Source organism: Perognathus longimembris, chromosome 20 (genome assembly GCF_023159225.1).
Source record: "Perognathus longimembris pacificus isolate PPM17 chromosome 20, ASM2315922v1, whole genome shotgun sequence".
NCBI classification, from domain to species: Eukaryota; Metazoa; Chordata; class Mammalia; order Rodentia; family Heteromyidae; genus Perognathus; species Perognathus longimembris.
This window is the reverse complement of record NC_063180.1, coordinates 44,523,540-44,544,252: the sequence shown is the minus strand read 5'-3', so window position 1 is coordinate 44,544,252 and position 20,713 is coordinate 44,523,540. Positions and strand designations below refer to the sequence as shown.

Below are 20,713 nucleotides of genomic sequence, written 5' to 3'. Positions count from 1 at the left end.
AGACTGTCTTTAAACTCAGATCTCAGCCTCCTGAGTAGCTAATAATGCCACCAGTGCCTGACTCATGATTTTCTTATCTCCAATTAGCCAGCAAAAGACTGGCTTCGGTGGCAGACGAATTGCCCTGAGCACAAAGGCTTAGAGATGGCACTCAGGCCTGTGTTCAAGCCCCAGTGCTGATACACACACACACACACACACACACACACACACACAGAATGAGGCAAGCACACCCTTGTGGAGCTTCCTGTCTAGTGGAAGAGACAGGCATAAACAAATAACTACCTATACAGGTCTGCAATTACAATCTGTTAATAAGCTTTATGAAGGAAAATTACAGGGTGACATGAGAATTTATGATGGGATCATGGGCTGAACTAGCAAAGGAAAGCCATTTTTTTTTTTTTTGCCAGCCCTGGGGCTTGAACTCACAGCCTGGACGCTGTCCCTGAGCTTCTTTTGCTCCAGGCTCTCTACCACTAGAGCCACAGCGCCACTTCTGGCTTTTTGTTTATGTGGTACTGAGGCAAGGAAAGCCATTTCTGAGCTTGCATTCCAGGAGTAAGTTGAAGATGGGGGATAGGAATGGGGAAATGCCAGTGGCAAATGAAAGCATGTGCACGCTTCCTGAGACTGGAGGGATCTAGAAGGGTGGAAGGAATTGTGCTGCTAGGAAGGCTGACCTACAGGATGGGTGGGCACATAAGGGGCGGGGATGATGGTTAGATGAAGGCAGATCCTGAAGAAACTTGAGGCTAACCTATGAAGTTAGTCCTCAAAAGCAATGAACAGATATTAAATAGCAAGTTTCATGACAGTTTTATTCCCTCCTAACAGAACTCTGGAGGTAACTAACGCAGGCCTACAGTCACAGCAACTTGGGAGGCTAAGGCAGGAGGATCCTTGAGTTCAAGACCAGTCTGGAATACATAGCAAGACTCTTATCTCAAAAAACAAAAACATTGGGTGCCAGTGGCTCACATCTGTAATCCTAACTAATCCGGAGGCTGAGATCTGAGTAGTGCAATTTGAAGCCAGCCTGGGCAGAAAAGTGTGATAATCTAGGCTGGAGATATGGCCTAGTGGCAAGAGTGCTTGCCTCGTATACATGAGGCCCTGGGTTCAATTCCCCAGCACCACATATACAGAAAATGGCCAGAAGTGGCGCTGTGGCTCAAGTGGCAGAGTGCTAGCCTTGAGCAAAACAGAAGCCAGGGACAGTGCTCAGGCCCTGAGTCCAAGGCCCAGGACTGGCCAAAAAAAAAAAGAAAAGTGTGATAATCTTATCTCCAACTAACCACTAAGAAACCAGAATTGGGGCTGGGAATATGGCCTAGTGGCAAGAGAGCTTGCCTTGTATACATGAAGCCCTGGGTTCAATTCCCCAGCACCACATAGATAGAAAAAGCTGGACGTGGTGCTGTGGCTCAGGTGGCAGAGTGCTAGCCTTGAGCAGAAAGAAGCCAGGGACAGTGCTCAGGCCCTGAGTTCAAGCCCTAGGACTGGCAAAAGAGAGAGAGGGAGACAGAGACAGAGAGACAGAGACAGAGAGAGACAAAGAGAGAGAGAGAGAGAGAAATGATGGCGGCTGAATTCCACAGCAGAAATGACAAAACCTGAATTGGGCACGGCGAGGCACACCTGTAATCTCAACACAAAGATGGCGGAGGTAGGAGGATCAAGAGTTTGATGACAGCCTGGGCTACAGGGTGAGTTTGAGGCTGGCCTGGGGCTAAGGCTGAGCTCCTGTGTCATAATCATAATCATAATAACTCAAGAGAAATCAAGCCAGGAGTTTGTAGGGAGGGGACAGCCACTGCCGACTTCATAAAGGACTCCACTTATAAATGCTGATGTCCAGGTTCAAATCTCCACCCTCAAGCTGGACACACCCCTGGGCACAAGAAGACTTTCCTGCCAGGCCCCGAAAGAAGGAGGGGGGTCGGCCAGGGTGGGGCATTTTTGCTCGGCCCTCTGCTGGGCCTGGTCACCCAGTCCCACTTTGGGGAGTTGGCAGGCGGCTGAGAGGCAGCTGGGGAGGCGTCGGGTCCCGTCTGCGCGCCCCCCCCCCTGCGCCCCTGGGACCCCCCGGGGCGGGAGTGGGGGAGAGGAAGCGGAAAGGAACCCAGAGTCCACCCATCACTCAGCAGAGGGCTGGGCAGAAGGGCGGGCCCGGCCTCTGTGACGCAGCCAGGCCACGCCCCCGGGGGCGGGGACTGCGCGTGCGCCCGAACGGCCGCCCCGCTCCCGGAAGTGGAGGGTTTACACGGCTCGCCGCTGGGTCTGGGTGCCCGGAGGCGGCAGCGCTCTCGACGTCCCCTCGCTGTGGCCTCCGACCGCCATGTCGGCCTTCGACAGCAACCCCTTCGCCGACCCGGTGGACGTGAACCCCTTCCAGGTAGGACTCCCCTCGTCCCGCAACAACTTTCCGGGGCCAGGGCCGCCGCCCGGGCCTCGGTCGCCGGGGCCGGGGGACGTGGCGCGGGAGGGACGGGCCCTCTGCCCAATGGGAGAGCGGGCCGTGGAGGGCTGGCCTATGGGAGCGCGCGGGGGGCGGGCCTAGCGGCAGGTGGCTCCGCGAGGGGGCGGGGCGCCGCGGCGTCGGGGGAAGTGGGATCTGCCGGCGCCTGGCGGGGGGGGGGGGGGGGGGCTCGGGCCCCTCGTGTCCCGGGCCCGCCGCGACCGGGCCCCCGTGGGGTCCTCTAGCACGGGGAGCGAGCCCCGCGTGGCGGTCGCCTTCCTGCGGTCGTGGGGACACACCTGTGTCGGGTCACCTGGGCGCGGGGCGGGGGGGGGGGGGCGGCCCGACGGGAAGCACGACGGGGAAGTCGCCTCGTGGGATGGAGAAATGTGGAAAGCCCAGGACAGGCCCGCCGCGAGGCTGGCACCGAAAGTAGGGGGAGGAGGCGGCCGTCCGGCCAGACCGCCCAGGCTGGAAGACCCGAGGAGAATCCCGCAGCCGTCAGCCCCGCCACTCCCGACGCCGGGGCCACTCCGGGGAAGCTGGACGTGGGGCTCAGGTGCACCTGCAGAGCGCCGGCCTCGAGCACTGAAACTCAGGGACCGCGCCCAGGCCCCGAGTTCAAGCCCCGGCACTGGCACGCGCGCGCGCGCACACACACACACACACACACACACACACACACACACACCTCCACACCCTGGCCATGGTTGTCCTGTGGACCGACAGCTGCGGAGGAGCCGCGAAAGGGGCGGCACCGAAAGAGACTTGGATCACCGGAGCCACCCAAGAGCGCTTGAAGACGCACTGACCTATGAGCTCGCCTGACCTTTGGAACAACCGAGCAAGAAATGGCCTTCTGACTTAGCGCCACAGCTTCCTCCCCTTGAGCAGAGAGCCCGGAGGGGTTCGTCTTGTAAGGCGCGGGGCCTGCTGGGAACCGTTTCTGGGGGAGCCGCTGGGTGAACCCTGATGTTTCTGCTCGGTCAGGTCGTCAGCGGGGACATGAACCCATCCGACTCACACTTGAGTTTGGTCACTGGCCGTTCCCAAGTTTCCTGCAGTGTTAGGGGAGCCCTTCCTCTCACTGGCACCGTGGGTCCTTCCAAGGGTCAGAGCGAGGGAAGGGAGACTTCAGCTAAAGAATCCCACAGTCGGCCAGGCACCAGTGTTCTCACATGTAGTCCGTGCTGCACAGGAGACAGATCTGAGGATTGAGATTTGAAGCCAGCAGCTCGGGCAGGCGAATCGCGGAGAGTCTTACCTCCAAGTAGCCAGCAGAAAGCCTGAAGTGGAGGTGTGGATCAAGTGATAGAGAACCAGCCTTGAGCAGAAAAAGCCAAACAAGGGTTCAGAGCCCTTGCACCAGTGCACACACAAAAATCATTTCCACAGTCACAGAGTGGGGACCTCAAGCTGCCTAGTCTCAAGGTGACTTAGCCAGTAGGAGCCCTGAAGGCAAAGTGTGGTGGCTGGCTCCTTGCTACGCTGGAGGATTCTGAGCATTCCTTTTGGGCTTGATGCTTTCTGACAGCCATTGCAAGGACCTCATGCCTTACATAACACAAATGAGCAGTCACCCCGTTAACTGGGTCGGGAGAGAGCATTTGCGTCGGTCCCATTATTGTCTTCTGCTGTCTCTCTCTTTAATTACTGGGATCTGGGGTTTAGTGTGTGATGATGGTCCCTATTTTGTCGTGTGTGTGTGTGTGTGTGTGTGTGTGTGTGTGTGTGTGTGCGCGCTGATTCTGGGGCCTGCTGATCTCAGGGCCTGGGTGCTGTCCCTGAGCTTTTTGGCTCAAGGCTAGCTCCCTGCCACTTGAGCCACAGCGCCACTTCTGACTTTTTGATGGTCAACAGATAAAAGTCTCCAGGACTGTTACCCTGGCCGGCTTCAAACCTGAGTCGCTGGGATCACAGGTGTGAGCGCCGCGTCCTGCCCCCCCTCGTTTTCCCCTCAGAATCAAATAGTTTCTGCTGACTGCAGAAGCCGTCAGCTGTCCAGGACTGCTAGAGAGCTTTGGTCCGTGGTGGCGGCGGGCAGAGTTGCTCTGCCTTGTACTAACAGCTCCGTGAGTGTCTTCACCCACATCCGTGGCCTCAGCAATGATTATGCAAACGGAGAGAAGCAACTTCTGCGTGGCCGCAGGGTATGGCAGGACAGGAAGCAGCTGGTGGGGGGTGGGGGTGGCGGCCGAGGGCTGGCCCGCTGCAGTACTGCACCCCTCATCCTGTGCTGGGCTCAGTGTCCCTTCTGTTCTTGTTTTAAAAAGCTAAGTTGATTGTTTTACATTGCATGCACTGAGACTTGAACTCAGGGCTGTCCCTTAGCTTTTCCGCTCAAGGTGAATGCTCTACTGCTTGAGCCACATCTTCACTCCCAGCCTTTGCTGGTAACTGGAGATAAGAGTCCTCCCGGACTTTCCTGCTCTGGCTGGCCTCGGACTTCGATCCTCAAGTCTCAGCCCCCGGAGCGGCGGGAGCCCTGCTTGAATTCAGTTTTCCCTGTTGGCCCGCACAGTGGGGGAGCAGCTCCTTCTGAGCAGCCCTGGGGTGACTGGGTGGGACCCAGCTTTCTGGACTCAGGGCGTTGGCACAGAGATCCGGAAGGAGCAGGTGGGAAGTGGCAGACGCAAACGTCGCACCTCATCAGGCTCCAGAGCCGACGGTGGGGTGTTTTTTTTTTGTCACACCATATAATGCTGGATTGCAAAAATAACCTTAGCATTCAGAGCCTGTGGTTTGATGGTAGGAACCGAGAGCTTTCTTAGAAATCGACTCCCAGCTCTCCAGTGGGTGGGGCGCGCCCGTCAGCCGCTTGTCAGCTTTTGCAGCCGGAAGGGGCCAAGCCTGGGGCTCAGGCCCGAGCCCCTGCTGTTTGAAAGGTGGAGGGGTGCTGAGGCTTGAACTCGGGGTGCTTTACTGCATAAGCCACACACCCACTTCTGGCTTTCCCGGTGGTTAATTGGAGGTAAGAGTCTCACAAGTTTTTCTGCCCAGGCTGGCTTCGAACTGCGTTCCTCAGACCTCAGCCTCCTGAGTAGCTGGGACAAGGGACCTGAGACACCGGTGCCCAGCACACCGCCATGAACCCCCCCATTCCACCGACCCTCCCCGCCCCCACGGGTAGAGCAGTGCTCATTGTTTTTGGGAATTCATTTTGGTGCTGAGGATTGAACCCTGAGATTCGAGCCTGCTAAGCATTTGCTCCACGGTGGAGCCACGCGCCCCTCTGCTGTTGATTCTGGGGGCAGGCAGTGTGTTTGAAATGGGAGCCCACACTTGCTAAGTGATCTGAGGACCACAGTTCAAAGCCAGCTCCTGGCAGGAAAGTCCCTGAGACCCTTATCTCCAATTAACCAGCAAAAACTGGAACCGGAGCTGTGGCTCAAGTGGTGGAGGGCTAGCCTTGAGTGAAAGACTTAAGGGTTGGGGGGCGGAGAAGTTCAAGCCCTCCCCTGACCCCCCCCCCCCCAACTTGTTACTTATTAAAAGCCCTCAGAAGCCCGACACCTCTCAAACTCCCTTAAGCCTGGGATGGGCCTCGGATCTCCTGACTGCCAGTAGGCTGGGAGTCGTCTCTGTCCCCGCCCCGCAGGGGGCTGGACTGTTGGAGGACTTCCTGCCCAGGAAGAGCTGGGAGTGGAAAGTGAAGTCCTGGAGCTCGAGGAGGAAGCTGGACGGGCAGGCCAAGCACGGCTCCCCTCCCCCGCCCCGCCCAGCACCCCAGCGCCTCTGCTAATTCTAGCCCCTGGGCCCTGGGCTGCGGCTCGAGCCGCCCTGCCTGGGACCCCATCCCGGTGTCTGCTTGTCAGGTGGTGGTGCGGGGAAAGCTGAAGGAGGCGTTGCGCGGGTTCGAGTCTTGGCAGTCCACTGGAAGTCAGACCCCCCAGGCGCACGCCAGCGCTGCTTCGTACATGATCAGGATCTTGGGAGGGGGGTGAAGGAGGTCGGGGTGACAGAGTTCCTTCAGCGCCAGTGGCTCACACATTGCCTCCTTGCGCTTGCCAGTCTCAGTGCTGTGCCTCAAACCTCTGCGAAGGCAGCCGAGGCCCCGCGTGGCGTGGGTGTGGACGCGAACGGCCCCTCCCGAGGGCCTCCTGGGGAACCCCCACGGACAGGAGCATTTGTCTTCAGAAACGCACGGCGATCTTAATGGGGGGGGCACATGGCTGCGGTCAGGAGGCAAAGTGCGAGGAGCAGCGAGGCTAGAGGCCAGCTTGGACCCGGCCAGGCATGGCGGTGCAGCCCTGTGATCGCACCACACCGGCCGGCCCTCCAAAAACTGGAGACCTTGTCTGAAAAATAAAACATTAGGAGACCATGGCCCAATCCAGGGTGTGCTGGCTAGTAAGTGCGGGGCAGAGAGAGAGAGAGAGAGAGAGAGAGAGAGAGAGAGAGAGAGAGAGAGAGAGAGGAGAGAGAGAGAGGGAGAGAGGAAGAGAGAGATTTTGTCAGCTGCCCGTGGCTCGTGCCTGTGATCCTAGCGACTCAAGGGTAGAGATGGGGATTGGCCTCCAGTCTGGGCAGAAGCTTGGTGAGACCCCATCTCAGCAGAAAAGTCTGAGTGTGATAATGCACGCTGGTCATCCCCTCCTAAGGCGGGAAGCATAAATGGCATCACGGGTCCAAGGTGGCCTGGGAAAAAAGTGAGACTATGGGCTGGGAAGGTGGCCTAGTGGCAAGAGTGCTTGCCTTGTATACATGAGGCCCTGGGTTCGAGTCCTCAGCACCACATATATGGAAAGAGCTGAAGTGGCGCTGTGGCTCAGGTGGCAGAGTGTTAGCCTTGAGCAGTAGAAGCCAGGGACAGCGCTCAGGCCCTGAGTTTAAGCCCAGGACTGGCAACAAACCAAACCCCTATTTGGTCATGTGTGCAGCCTGGGCTGCTCTAAGGCCCCGGAGACCCCAGGGCTGAGGCCCAGCTCGCTTGTTCCGGCTGATGCCGTGGCCGGCTCAGCCTGTGTCCACATGACCCCATCCCCATGGTCCATCAGTGAGGACACTGTCCCAGGTCCCAGCCCCCCCACGCCACCACCTCCCTCCTCCCCGCCCTCCACACCCAGCCTGCAAAACCTGTTCCACCAGCCTGGCAGAGGTGCCCTCAACCCGTCACCCGTCACCCGCCCCGGCCTCTTTCCTTCCCCTCCATTCCTGATCACCCCTTCCCCTCCCTCCCCGTCCATTGCTCCCCACTGCCCCCACTCCTGGAGTCAGGGTGCACACCCAGCTCACCCCAGCTCACTCAGCCCGAACTGTTCCCCATTCTGGAACACCCCCCCCCCCCCCCGCTTTTTGTAAATTTAAAATGCCAGTACTGAGTACTGGGGCTTGAACTCAGGTCCACATGCTCTCCCTTAACCTTCTGCACTCAAGGCTGGTGCTCTACCACCTGAGCCACTCCTTCAGTCTGGCATTTCGCTGGTTCATTGGAGAGTCTTTCAGACTTCTCTGCCCCGGCTGGCTTTGAACTGCAGTCCTCAGAACTCAGCCTCCTGGAGGTGGGATGACAGGCTCGAGCCATGTGTGCTCCCACCTGAAGCTCTTTACACAAATCTCAGTGGCTGTGTTTTGAACAGAGAGGATCCCAGTATTCCTTTTTTTTCTTTTTGCTAGTCCTTTGAACTCAGGTCTTGGGCACTGTACCTGGGCTTCAGAGCTCAAGGTTAGCACTCTACCACTTGAGCTACAACACCTCTTCTGGCTTTTCTGTGTATGTGCTACTAAGGAATCGAACCCAGGGCTTCATGCATGCAAGGCAAGCATTTTACCAGTAAGCCACCTTCCCAGCCCTCATTATTACCTTTTAACACATTTACACCGTATTCGGATCAGTTTCACTCCATCCATCACTCTCCCTTCCAGCCTTAGTGGTTGTGTGTGCATGTGTTTGCATGTTTGTTTTGTGCAGGTCCCGGGGCTTGAACTCGAGGCCTGGGTGCTGTCCCTGATACTCTGTGCTCAAAGCTAAGACTGCCACTTGAGCCTCAGCACCACGTCTGGCCTTTTGTGGTTCCCTAGAGATGATAGTCTCTAAGACTTTCTTGCCTGGGCCGGCTTTGAACGATGGTCTTCAGAGCTCAGCTTCCTGAGTAGCTAGGATTATGGGTGTCAGCCAGTGGCACCTGGCAAGTGAGTTTTTTCCCCCAGTCCTGGGGCTTGAACTCAGGGCCTGAGCACTGTCCCTGGCTTCTTTTTGCTCAAGGCTAGCACTCTGCCACTTGAGCCGCAGCGCCACTTCTGGCCTTTTCTGTGTATGCGGTGCTGGGGAATCGAACCCAGTGCACGCTAGGCGAGCGCTGTACCACTAAGCCACATTCCCAGCCCGTGACTGTGTTTTTAAAGTAAAAAGAGATCTAGGGGTTCACAGGATGCCTTCCTAGCAAGCACGGCCCTAAGCACAAACCCCATTACTGCCCCCCCCCAAAAAAAAAGCAAAAATACCAATGGGCTGCTAGAAAGCGTGGAGCTGGGGAGGACGGCCCGGACGCGGCCTGCGGTGACCATTGTTGCGGTGATGTGTTTTCCTGCCTGACTGTGTTCCTGTGATTCCTTTTGACAACACTAATGTGGCACTTACATAACAGAGCGTCCTGCCCGCCTGCCGCCTGGCAGCTGGGCCCGGCGGGTCTGCGCCCTCCCCGGGGACATGCGCAGAAGCCTGCCTTGGCGCCCCGATGGACCCCCGGGGACGGTCGCTCTCGGTGTGTCACGTTTCCTGCGGACGGATTCCCGCCTTCCAGGTCAGGGAGCTTCAAGGTCACGGTGGCGGGTGTGCCAGGGCCCTGACGGCCTCAGGGGAGAGCTTTTCACGGCCTGTCACACTCGGCCTGGTCCCCAGCAAACGGGGCTTCACGCTGACTCTGCCTCCCACAGAGAAACGCTCATGAAGTGTCTGTTTTTGTGCTGATACTGGGGCTTGAACACAGGACCTGGGTGCTGCCCCTGAGCTCTTCAGCTCAAGGCCGGCGCTCTACCACTTGAGCCACAGCACCAATTCCAGTTTTCTGGTGGTTAACTGGAGATAAGAATGGCATGGACTTTCCTGACTGAGCTGGCTTTGAACTTGGATCCTCAACTCTCAGCTTCCTGAGTAGCTGGGATTACAGGCTTAAGCCACTGGACGTGTGTCTTATGGGGTATTTCTTTTAATTTTTTTCATTGTTATTATAAAGGTATTCTAGGTCTGGGAATGTGGCTTAGTGGTACAGTGCTTCCCTTGTATGCATGAAACCCCAAAAACTGAAAGTGGCGCTGTGGCTCAAGTGGTAGAGTGCTAGCCTTGAACACCAAGAAGCTCAGGGATGGCGCTCAGGCCCTGAGTCCAAGGCCCAGGACTGGCAAAAAAAAAAAAGGAATATACACACGTTCCAGTTACCTAAATCAGGTAAAGAGTACATTTGTTTTTGGACAGTGGGGTCCAGCTGTGGGTATTTCTTGTGTGACAGGAAGCGGAACTCAGTCTCGCACTGGGAGCTTGCTGGCCGGAGAAGCCGGGGCAGTGAGCGACCGTGGCCGGCAGCGTGGCCTGGGCCGCGCCCTGCAGCTGAGCGACAGCCACTGTGTTCAGAGTTCCTTCCAGGCTGTTCACTCGGCCATGGGCGTGACCAGGCTGAGTGGCTGGGGCTCAGGTTACTCTTAGGGGGTGAAATTCAGTCTCCACCGTCCTTCCTAACTCCTTGACCCACTTCAGAGCAGTCGGCGGCGGCGGTGAGGAGAAGGGGGGCTGGTGCTGGCAGCTTTTGCTTGAAAGACCATCTGTGGGTATGGGGTGGTTCCCCCCCCCCCCCCCGACTGGAAAGGGCATCTCACATGAGCCTTGGGCTTCCTTGCCAATGGGCACCTTGGCTAGGTACGTATCTGTGCCAGCACCGAAACAGATCCTCAGTTGTCCCTCTAGTCCTCTGTCCCATGGTGACTCGGACTACTGGGTGTGGCTTCAGTGACAAGCACCCCCGCCCGACTCCAGGTGAGCGTGTGCTGACTCAAAGGAGAACACTAGATCTGGAGCCCAGGTCTTCCTCGCTGGGAGCCACGTGACTCTGGGAGGAGACTGCTAGTTAAGGTCGGGCACAGTGACTCAAGCTTGTAATCTCAGCTATTAGGAAGGCAGAGAGGAGAGTAGTGGTTTGAAGCCAGCTCAGGCAAAGAAAAGTTAAAAGACTCAATGTGAAAAATAAAGCAAGAAGCTGTGGCTCCAAGTGGTAGAGCGCCAGCCTTGAGCAAAGGCGCTCACGGACAGCACCCAGGCCACGAGTTCAAGCCCCATTACTGACCAAAAAAAATTAAAGCAAAGAGGGCTGAGGATGTAGCTCAAGAGGTAAAGTGCCTGCCTGGCAATTATGAGGCTCTGAGTTCAATCCCTAGGACTACAAATAAAGAAAAATAAAAGCCAGATTGCTAATGGTCCATGCCCATAACCTAACAACTCGGGAGGCTGAGATCTGAGGATTGGGTTCAAAGCCAGCCGGGGCAGGAAAGCCCATGAGACCCTTATCTCCAAATAACCACCAGAAAACCAGAAGTGAAGCTATGGCTCAAACAGTAGAGCATTTGCCTTGACCATAAAGTGCCCAGGCCCTGAGTTCAAGCCTCAGGGCAGAAAGGGGGGTGGGGAAGGAGAAGAAAGGAAGCAGGAAGTGAAGAGATAAAAAAGGAAGGAGAGAGAAAAGAAAGGAAGGAGGGGGAAAAAGAAAGAGGGGGGGGAGACCGCACCACTATTTCCTGCAATCAGCTCGGGCCAGTCCCTCTGGCTGTGGGGGTAAAGGCACGACTGTCAGTTTGAGACCAACCTGGGCTACATACCTAGTGAGACCCAGTCCACACACGGGGGGGGGGGGGGGGCTGATACCGGGGTACATACATGTACACACCCCTGTGAGTGCAGGGTGCTGGGGCCCTTGGTGGCAGCCTGCTTTCCATGTTCAGGGAGAAGCCATTCAAGTTGTGCTCCGGGCTGCAGCCCTGCGACTCGGGGTCCTGCTGGCCACTGCCCAGGGTTCTCTCTCCCCTGTTTCTTTCTTTTCTTTTCCAGTCCTGGGCCTCGAACTCAGGGCCTGAGCACTGTCCCTGGCTTCTTTTTGCTCAAGGCCAGCACTCTGCCACTTGAGCCACAGCACCCCTTCCGGCTTTGGCTGCCTATGTGGTGCCGAGGAGTCGAACCCAGGGCTTGGTGCGTGCGAGGCGAGCGCTGCACCGCTCGGCCCGCGTCCCAGCCCCTGCAGTCAGTCTCTAATGCTGCTTCCTCTCCCGCTCAGGATCCGTCGGTGACCCAGCTGACCAGCGCCCCCCAGGGTGGCCTGGCTGAATTCAACCCTTTCTCGGAGGTGGGTGACGCGCGCTGGCGGTGCCCTCGGGGGTCTGGGGGTCTGGGTTAGGGCTGCGGCCCGGCCGGGAGCTGCCCGGGAAGCCCCTGGCCTGGGGCGCCCGGCCGCGCCCCTCACGCCCCCCGCCCCGCCCCACAGGCAAATGCGGCCACCACCGTGCCCGCCGCGCCGCGCCCCGGGCCCGCGGGGCCCTCGCAGCCCGCCGTCCTCCAGCCCTCGGTGGAGCCCGCGGAGCCGCACCCCCAGGTATGGCGGGGGACACCCGGGCTGCGGGCCGGAGAGCGCCCTGCGGCTCGGCCCCTTAGGCCTGGTCACCCGCAAGCTGGCCGAGAGGCCGCCCGCCTGCCGCGCGCCGCCACCCCGCCCCACGATGCCCGCTGCCTGGCGCCCGCTCCCCGGCGCCCGCTCCCCGCACCTGCGGCCTCGCGGGCTCTGCTCTGCTCCGCTCCTCCGCTCCGCTCCGCTCTTCCCTGGGCTCGGGATCGGTATGCGCATGCGCGAAGGGGGCTGCGTGGGTACGGAGGCAGGCTGCGCATGCGCGTGCATGGGTGCAGAGGCTGTGTGGCTGCGCATGCGCGTGCGTGAGTGCGGAGGCTGCGTGGCTGCGCGTGTGTGGGTGCGGAGGCTGTGCATGCGCGTGCCTGGGTGCGGAGGCTGTGCATGCGCGTGCCTGGGTGCGGAGGCTGTGTGGCTGCGCATGTGCGTGCGTGGGTGCGGAGGCTATGAGGCTGCGCGTGCGTCGGTGCGGGGGCTGTGAAGCTGTGTGGCTGTGCATGCGCGTGCATAGGTGCGGAGGAGACTGGCTTCGTGTGTGTGGAGGCTGTGTGGCTGCGCATGCGCATGCATATGCATGGGTGCGGAGGCTGTAAGGCTGCACATGCGCGTGCGTGGGTGCGGAGGCTGTGCGGCTGCGCATGCGTAGGTGCGGAGGCTGTGGGCCTGCGCATGCGCGTGTGTGCGCGCGTGGCTGGGGCTCACCCAGCGCGTGCCAGGCACAGACTGTCACGGAGCCGGTCCCCCGCCCGGTGTTCCCGCGTGCTTCCCCCCCTCCCTCGCGGCCCGGTCGCTCTGTGCCCGCCCCCCCGTGCCCCTCCCCGCCCTCCTCTGGGCCCCCGCCGCCCGAGCGCGGCCCCCAGTGGAGTTGTGTGTTGCAGCTTAGGCAGGCCAGCAAGTTCCTGCCCGCCCGACTGCTGGCGGCGGGCGAGCTCTCAGAGAGGCAGATGCTGCTAGGAGGAGATAATATCCTCAGAGACAGCTACCTGCGAAAGCTGCCCAAGGTAGGCCCAGCCTAGGGGCCCGCGGGGTGCAGCCCAGGGGGGTCTGCAGGCACCCGGCCCTGCGCCCCCGGAGGCCCGACGCGGGGAGGCGGGGCTCGACACCCTCCCTCCCCGAGGGACTGCGTGCCCGCCTCTCCCGACCTCGCCGCCTCCCGCGCGAGGGACGCCCGTGGCTTTGAGAGCCCGGGAGCCCCGGTCTGCGCTGTCTGCTCCCCGGGCGGAAGCTGGCAGGAATTGGGGTGGCCATCGGGAGCAGAGCCCAGGCCCAGGAGACGGGGCTCGGCCTCCGCACGCGCGGAAGCCAGGCAGAGCAGGGCTGCTCGCAGATGGCGACCGATCCTGAGAGGTTCCCATGGGTCTCGGCAGGCGGCTGCAGAGCCAGCAGACCCCTGGCTCCGGTGCACACGGCCTGCCCTGCGCGTGTGCCCCGCTGCCAGCTTCTCGCTGTCCCCCCCTCCCCCATGGCCCTCCACGCACACGGCCTGCCCTGCGCGTGTGCCCCGCTGCCAGCTTCTCGCTGTCCCCCCCTCCCCCATGGCCCTCCACGCACACGGCCTGCCCGGCCTGCCCTGCGCGTGTGCCTCACTGCCAGCTTCTCGCTCTCCCTGCTCTGTCCCCCCGCCCCAGGCCCTGCACAGGGGTCTGGATCTCTGGGTTCTGACCTCAGCCTGGGTCTTTCCCCCTTTCCCTTACCTTCGGAAGTCTCTGTAGGTGACCCTGACCTGATTCCAGCTAGGGTCAAGGGGACATTTCAGGACTGAGGGACAGGAGAGCCCTGAGGTGGCCCGGCAGAGCTGGTGTGGGGTGCAGGGAGATGGGGCCCCTTGGCACATGGCTGTGGAGCTCCTTAGTCCCTCAGGCACGCTGGGTGGGCACTGTCTTGGGCTCCCCCCCGCCGAGGGTGACACTGTCCTTCTGTCCTGGTGTCCGCTGCCTCTGGCCCCTTCTCTCCAGGCTGTGGTGGCTGCAGCCCAGGCAGGCCTGCTCCGGCAGCAGGAAGAGCTGGACAGGAAAGCCGCCGAGCTCGAGCGCAAGGAGCGGGAGCTGCAGAACACCGCGGCCAACCTGCACGGTAAGGGGAGGCGGAGCGGCCGCGCCCCCCGCCCGGCACCTGCAGCGCTGCCAGAGCTCTTGATGTTCTCAGAGCTCGTCAGTCCTCGGAGAGCTGGGGGAAAAGTCAAGACACACTGGGCACTGGGGGCTCATGCCTTAATCCCAGGAGCTCAGGAGGCTGAGATCTGAGGATCGAGGTTCAAAGCCAGCCTGGGCAGGAAAGTCCAGGAGACTCTGATCTCCAAGGAGCCACCAAAACGCCAGCAGTGGCGCTGTGGCTCAAGTGGTAGAGCACCAGCCTTGAGCACAAAAGCTCAGGGACAGCGCCCAGGCCCTGAGTTCAAGCTTCAGGATGGGGGGGGGGGAGTCAAGATACCTGCCATGCAACCCTAGCCGATGTAGAAGATCTCGGCACTCCCCCCCAGCTCTGCAGTCCTTTGCTCCGTGTGTCCACGCCCGTCCTGGGGCTCCTGCCCTTGGCTTTTCCACCGAAGGGCGGCCCTGCCACCTGACCACGCCTGCACTCCCAGCTTCTTGCTTGTTAACTGCAATGGGAGAGAGAGGGCCTTTCCAAGTTGTCTGCCCCCGAGCTCGCGTCCCCGCCATCCTCAGAGCTCAGCCTCCTGCCTGGCTCGGCTGAAAGGCGTCAGCCACCAGCGCCTACTTGCTTGCTGCTGCGCCTGAGGCCTGACCCTCCCCCTTCCCGTGTCCTGAGGCCAGACCCTCCCCCCTTCCCGTGTCCTGAGGCCGGACCCTCCCCCCTTCCCGTGTCCTGAGGCCAGACCCTCCCCCCTTCCCGTGTCCTGAGGCCGGACCCCCCCTCCTTCCCGTGTCCTGAGGCCGGACCCTCCCCCCTTCCCCGTGTCCTGAGGCCGGACCCTCCCCCCTTCCCGTGTCCTGAGGCCGGACCCTCCCCCCTTCCCGTGTCCTGAGGCCGGACCCCCCCCCTTCCCGTGCCTGAGGCCGGACCCTCCCCCCTTCCTGTGTCCTGAGGCCGGACCCTCCCCCCTTCCCATGTCCTGAGGCCGGACCCCCCCCTTCCCATGTCCTGAGGCCGGACCCTCCCCCCTTCCCGTGTCCTGAGGCCGGACCCTCCCCCCTTCCCGTGTCCTGAGGCCGGACCCCCCCTTCCCGTGTCCTGCAGTCAGGGAGAACAACTGGCCGCCGCTGCCGTCATGGTGCCCCCGTCAAGCCTTGCTTCCACCAGGACTTCTCCACCGAGATCCCCGCCGACTACCAGCGCATCTGCAAGATGCTCTACTACCTCTGGATGCGTGAGTCCCCCTCCACCCGCGCCCCTGCCGCGGAGGGCTTCTGCGGTCCCCTCCCAGGACCCCCCCCAGGCCGCTCCCCGTCTGGGAGCCACCTCAAGCAGGCCTGTCATCCCAGCTATGCAGGGAGACTTCAAGTCCCTGGAAAGTTCCTTGCGCCAAATGGCCTGCGTCTCCCCACTGAGATCTGAGGATCACGGTTCAAAGCCAGTCACCCAAGCGGGAAAACCCGTGGGACTCTTTGTCTCCAGCTCACCACCAAAAATGCTGGAATTGGAGCTGTGGCTCAAAGCAGTAGAGTGCTAGCCTTGAGCCGCAAAGGGCAGAGATCCGCCTCGTGCCTGAGTTCAACTCCCAGCACCGGCCCCAAAGACAGACGTCGGGCAGGAGTGAAAAGCCTCCAGACTCCCGGGGATGAGGAGGGGCGCTAGTTCATTTCCCCGGGGACCAGCCCTGGTCCCCACTGCCCCCCACCTGCCCCTGGAGACAGGGCAGCCTGGGGCCCCTTGGGGTGGTGGGGTCCTGGGCAGCCAGGACTGAGGACCAGAAGCCGCCCTGCTGTGTCCCCCAGCATGGACCTCACTTCCTGTCCCTGGGGGTGGCCGGAGTGGGGAGGGGGAGCCCTCCCTCCACACTGGCTTAAGCCCGCCTCCCCCCCCCACCCCCCTGCAGTGCACTCACTGACTCTGTTTCTGAACCTGCTTGCGTGCCTGGCCTGGTTCACCAGCGACATGTCCAACGGCGGCGGGGGCACGGCCTTCGGGCTCTCCATCCTGTGGTTTCTGATCTTCACGCCCTGTGCCTTCCTCTGTTGGTACCGCCCCATCTACAAGGCTTTTAGGTGAGTGGGGGGGGGTGTGCCGGGGTGCGGGCAGGGCTGGGCTCGGCGCAGAGGGCCCGGGAGCACTTCCCTCGGGCGCATCGAGGCCTGCTCCGGGAATTTGGTCTGGCTCACGGATAGTCACTGAAAAGAGAGAGCTCCTCTCCAGAGCCCGTAGCTACCCAGGAGCCTGAGGTCTGAGGATCGAGGTTCAAAGCCAGCCTGGGCAGCAAGGTCCATGTGACTCTTCATCCCAGTGAACCTGCAAAGATCTGAAATTTGGCGCTGTGGCTCAAGTGGCAGAGCGCCAGCCTCAAGCACAAAGAAGCCAGGGACAGCACCCAGGCCCCGAGTTCAAGGCCCAGGCCCTCCTCTCCAGGGCCCTGGGTCAGTGTCTTTCCAGGGCTAGGCGAGCACCCGAGGGCCCGTGCCTGGACTAGACCCTGCGAGCCTAGGACTGTGCCGCCCCGTGCCCCTGGGGAGAGCTGGGTCCCCGCGGGCCTGGGAGGGGCGGGCCCGGGGGTCCTGAGCCCCCACCATGCCCCAGTCCTCGGGGACACACGGGGGGGAGGGGCCCCCCGCACCGCTCAGCCCTCGAGGGGTTCACTCGGTGTTGGCACTCACAGTTGCTGCTGCTGCTTCTTCTTCTTCGTGTGCTGGGGCCGGGGCCGCACTCCGCTTCCTGTGCTCCTCGCGTAGCTTCCTCACGCGAGGCTGGTGTTCTGCCTCCTGAGTGATGGCACCTCCACCTCTGGCTTTTTGCTGGCTGGTTGGCAGTGATGGACTCGTGCTCTCTTCTCTGGGCTGGCTTTGACCCTCAGTCTTCAGGTCTCAGCCTCCTGAGTAGCCAGGATGACAGGCGTGAGCCACCGGCTCCCGGCCCCCCGCGCTTCTCAACTGCAGGACCGTTCGGGTCTGGGGATCAAACTGAGGGCCTTGCGTACACCTCCAGCCCTTGGTGTGCGGTGCTTTTATTAGAGTGTGCCTCTGGCCTTGGCTTGCTTGTCCTGCTGGTACTGCAGGACATGGCGTTGGGCTCTTCATGTTGTGCACTTTTTCTCCCCAGTCCTGGGGCTTACATTCAGGGTCCGGGCGCCGTCCCTGAGCTTTCTGAGCTACAACTCCACTTTGGTTTTTGGTGGTTCTTTGGAGAAGAGAGTCCACCAACTTTCCCTGCCCAGACTGACTGTGATGCGCCTGTGGGCCTCAGAGCTCAGCCCCCTCCCCATAGCTGGGCTGACGGTGTGGTCACCAGCGCCCAGCCCCTTTCCACGGCAGCCCAGCCCAGCCCTCCTGACTTCCTGTTTCCCTCTCTCTCCCCCTGCAGGTCCGACAACTCTTTCAGCTTCTTCGTGTTCTTCTTCGTGTTTTTTTGTCAAATTGGGATCTACTTCATCCAGCTGATTGGCTTGCCTAACCTGGGGACCAGGTGAGACTTGGGGCGTCACAGAGGGAATTAGTTTCGGATGCTGTAGAGGCCCCACAGGTGACCCCACTTTTTGCTACGAAAGGGGAAATGCTGCAGTCCATCTTAGGCCCCTCTCCCCAGTGTTTTCTTCTTTTTATTTCTGTCCTGTTGGGGATGGAACCCGGGGCCTATACACACGCTAGGTAGGTGAGTCCTGTAATACTGAGCTGTAAAGTGCCCCTTTCTACTTCCTTTTTTTTGGTCGGTCATGATGGGGCTTGAACGCGGGACCTGGGTGCTGTCTCTGAGCTCTTCAGCTCAAGGCTAGTGCTCTTGTTAATTGCTGGCTAATTGGAGATAGAGTGTCATAGGCTTTCCTGTCTGAGCTGGCTCTCAACCTTGGTCCTTAGATCTCAGCTTCCTGAGGGGCAGGGGCTACAGGCGTGACCCACAGGCACCTTCCTGGTGGAAGAAACTTTTGCTTTGTTGTGGGTTGTTTTTTTGCCAGTCCTGGGGCTTGAACTCAGGGCCTGGGCACTATCCTTGAACATTTTGCTCAAGGCTAGTGCGCTACCACGTGAGCCACAGCACTAGCCTCGGTATGTGGTACCAAGGAATCGAACCCAGGCCTTCATGCATGCTAGGCAAGCACTCTACCATTAGGCCAAGCTCCTGGCCCTGTAGTGAGCTTTGAAATCAAGAAGTGTGAGGAGGGCTGGGTTGTGGCTTAGTGGTGGAGGCTAGCCTCGAGCAAAAGAAGCTCAGGGACAGTGCCCAGGCCCCGAGTTCAAGCCCCAGGACTGGCACAGAAAAAGAAAAGGCATGGAATGTCCTTGTATTGGTGAGGATACTGGGGCTCAGCGTGACGCGATCCAGGAAAGACAGTCAGTTCCGGAAGTCCTGGTGGGAGGAGCCGAGGGGACAGGACGGTGGGGCTGGGCCTCCCAGACTTCCAGCGCAGCCGCATCCATTGGTGGGCGGGACCAGGGTTGACTCCGTGATGGCGGGACCAGGGTTGACTCCTCCCACTGCCCTGCTTCCCTCTAGTGGTTGGCTCTCCTCACCGTCCAGTGGTGGGCGGGACCAGGGTTGACTCCTCCCACCGCCCTGCTTCCCTCTAGTGGTTGGCTCGCCGCGCCCCTGTCCAGTGGTGGGCGGGGCCAGGGTTGACTCCTCCCACCTCCCTCTCCCCTCTAGTGGTTGGCTCGCCGCGCTGTCTTCCATCCACCAAGGACCCCTGGCTGTGTCCATCATCATGATGGTGGTGGCCGGCTTCTTCACCCTCTGCGCCGGCCTCTCACTCTTCCTCCTGCAGCGGGTAGGTGGACGGGCCTCGGGCGCGGGTGCCCCGGCGGGCGGGCGGCGGGCGGGCGGCGGGCGGGCCTCACCCCAGCCTCCACCCAGGTGCACTCCTTCTACCGGCGCACGGGGGCCAGCTTCCAGCAGGCGCAGGAGGAGTTCTCCCAGGGCATCTTCAGCAACCGCACCTTCCGCAGCGCCGCCGCCTCCGCCGCCCAGGGGGCCTTCCAGGGCAACTAGGCCGCCCGCGCCGCGCCCGCGGGCCTCCGAGCCGCCTCCACCCCGGGACGGGCCAGGGACAGGGATTTTATTTTATTTTTCTTTTTTACACAAGAGAAAAGCAAAAATAACAACGCTGTCTTTCCTTCTCTGGGAGTGGTCGGTAGGGTGTTTGTCTGGAAGCTGTCTTTCCTCCTGCAACACACCGGAGGACACACTTGCGTGCACACACGCGCGTGCGCACACACGCGCGCTCACGGGAGACCCCTGCCCGGCCAGGCCCCCTCCTCTAGGAAGGCCGCGCTGCGGCTTCCATTCCACTCCATGCGTGGAGCCCGGGGCCTGCGCCTGCTCGGGCGGGGTCTCCCCGGTGGGTGGGGGAGGAGGCTGCAGTGTGGGCGCGCGGGCCGCGCGCCTTCCCCGGGTCACTGCGCGCTGGGCTCCAGGGCCTCCGGACCGGCGGCCCCGACTCCCCCTGCGTCCTCCTCCATGGACGCCCCAGCTGCCCGCCGGCCCCGTGCAGCCCCGTGTGGGCGCGCTGGTGCCCCCGAGCCCCCCAGACTTTGTGAATGTACGGCGGGCTGGGGGCGCCGGGGGCGGGGAGGGGCCCGCGGTGGTTTACAGCCTATGGCGGGGTTGGGGAAGTCCCGCTTCCAGGTGCGACCTGCCCGGCTCTGCGCCCCACTCCCTCCCCGCGCTCCTGTGCCCCGGCCCGCCGCCCCGCCCGTGCCTTAGCCCGACCCCCGGCCTCGCCCTCAGCAGTACCCAGCCTGGGTGGCTCCCAGGGAGGGCGGGGGTCCCCCAGAGCCGGGTCCTGCAGGCAGGACTGCCCGCCACCTCTCCGGGAGGGCTCCCGCGTCCCAGTGGAGGCTCGGCGCCCTTCTCCTCCCTCGAGGGCCCGGGAAGCCCCCGGGAAGCCTGCGCCCTGCCCCGCGGGGCCCGCCGGAGCCTGCGCCCGCCGTGGCCGGCGGCCCCCGGAAGGACAGCGCCAGGGCTCTGTAAGCGGGCGGGCCGCTCGTCCTCCGTGTACAAATGTATATGTTCAGACTCCATTTTTTGTGCTTAAATAAAAAGACATTTTCAGAGAGCCCCGGCCTGCTGCCTGGTGAGGCTGCGCCGACGGGGGGGGGGGGAGGGGGGCGGGGGGGGACAGCCAGGCCCTCTCCGTGGTCCAGGCCACCCCAGCCCCCGGGGGCCTGGGGCTGCACCCAGACCCCTGCACCAGCACCCTCATCTCAGGTGGGGGACCCTGGGGCCCCTAGCGGTCCTGCGCGGGGGGCGGGGCTTGGTGGGCTGAGGCGGGGCCTGCGGAGACCCGGAGAACCAACTTGATGGTGAGGGGCGGGGCCAGGGGCGGGACTTGATGGTGAGGGGCGGGGCCTGAGGCCTGCGGCGGGGCCAGGGACGGGACTTGATGGTGAGGGGCGGGGCCTGAGGCCTGCGGCGGGGCCAGGGGCGGGACTTGATGGTGAGGGGCGGGGCCTCGCGGCCTGCGGGGGGACAGGGGCGGGGCGGCGCTCCGTGGCGTGAGGAGGGTTCCGGGGCGGGACTTGATGTGGGAGCGAGGGGCGGGCCTTGT

General features: G+C 61.6%; 1 protein-coding gene across 1 annotated transcript; it reads left to right on the top strand.

Moving 5' to 3' along the window:
- Positions 1 to 2,216: 2,216 nt before the first annotated feature.
- Scamp2 (secretory carrier membrane protein 2) lies at positions 2,217 to 20,222 on the top strand. The gene is given in 10 exon segments (XM_048369498.1): positions 2,217 to 2,398; positions 11,719 to 11,787; positions 11,926 to 12,033; positions 14,019 to 14,136; positions 15,262 to 15,299; positions 15,301 to 15,391; positions 16,061 to 16,229; positions 17,536 to 17,637; positions 18,814 to 18,934; positions 19,021 to 20,222. Coding segments are annotated over 10 exon segments (1,008 nt in total). The 5' UTR covers positions 2,217 to 2,341; the 3' UTR covers positions 19,156 to 20,222.
- The last annotated feature ends 491 nt before the right edge of the window (positions 20,223 to 20,713 follow it).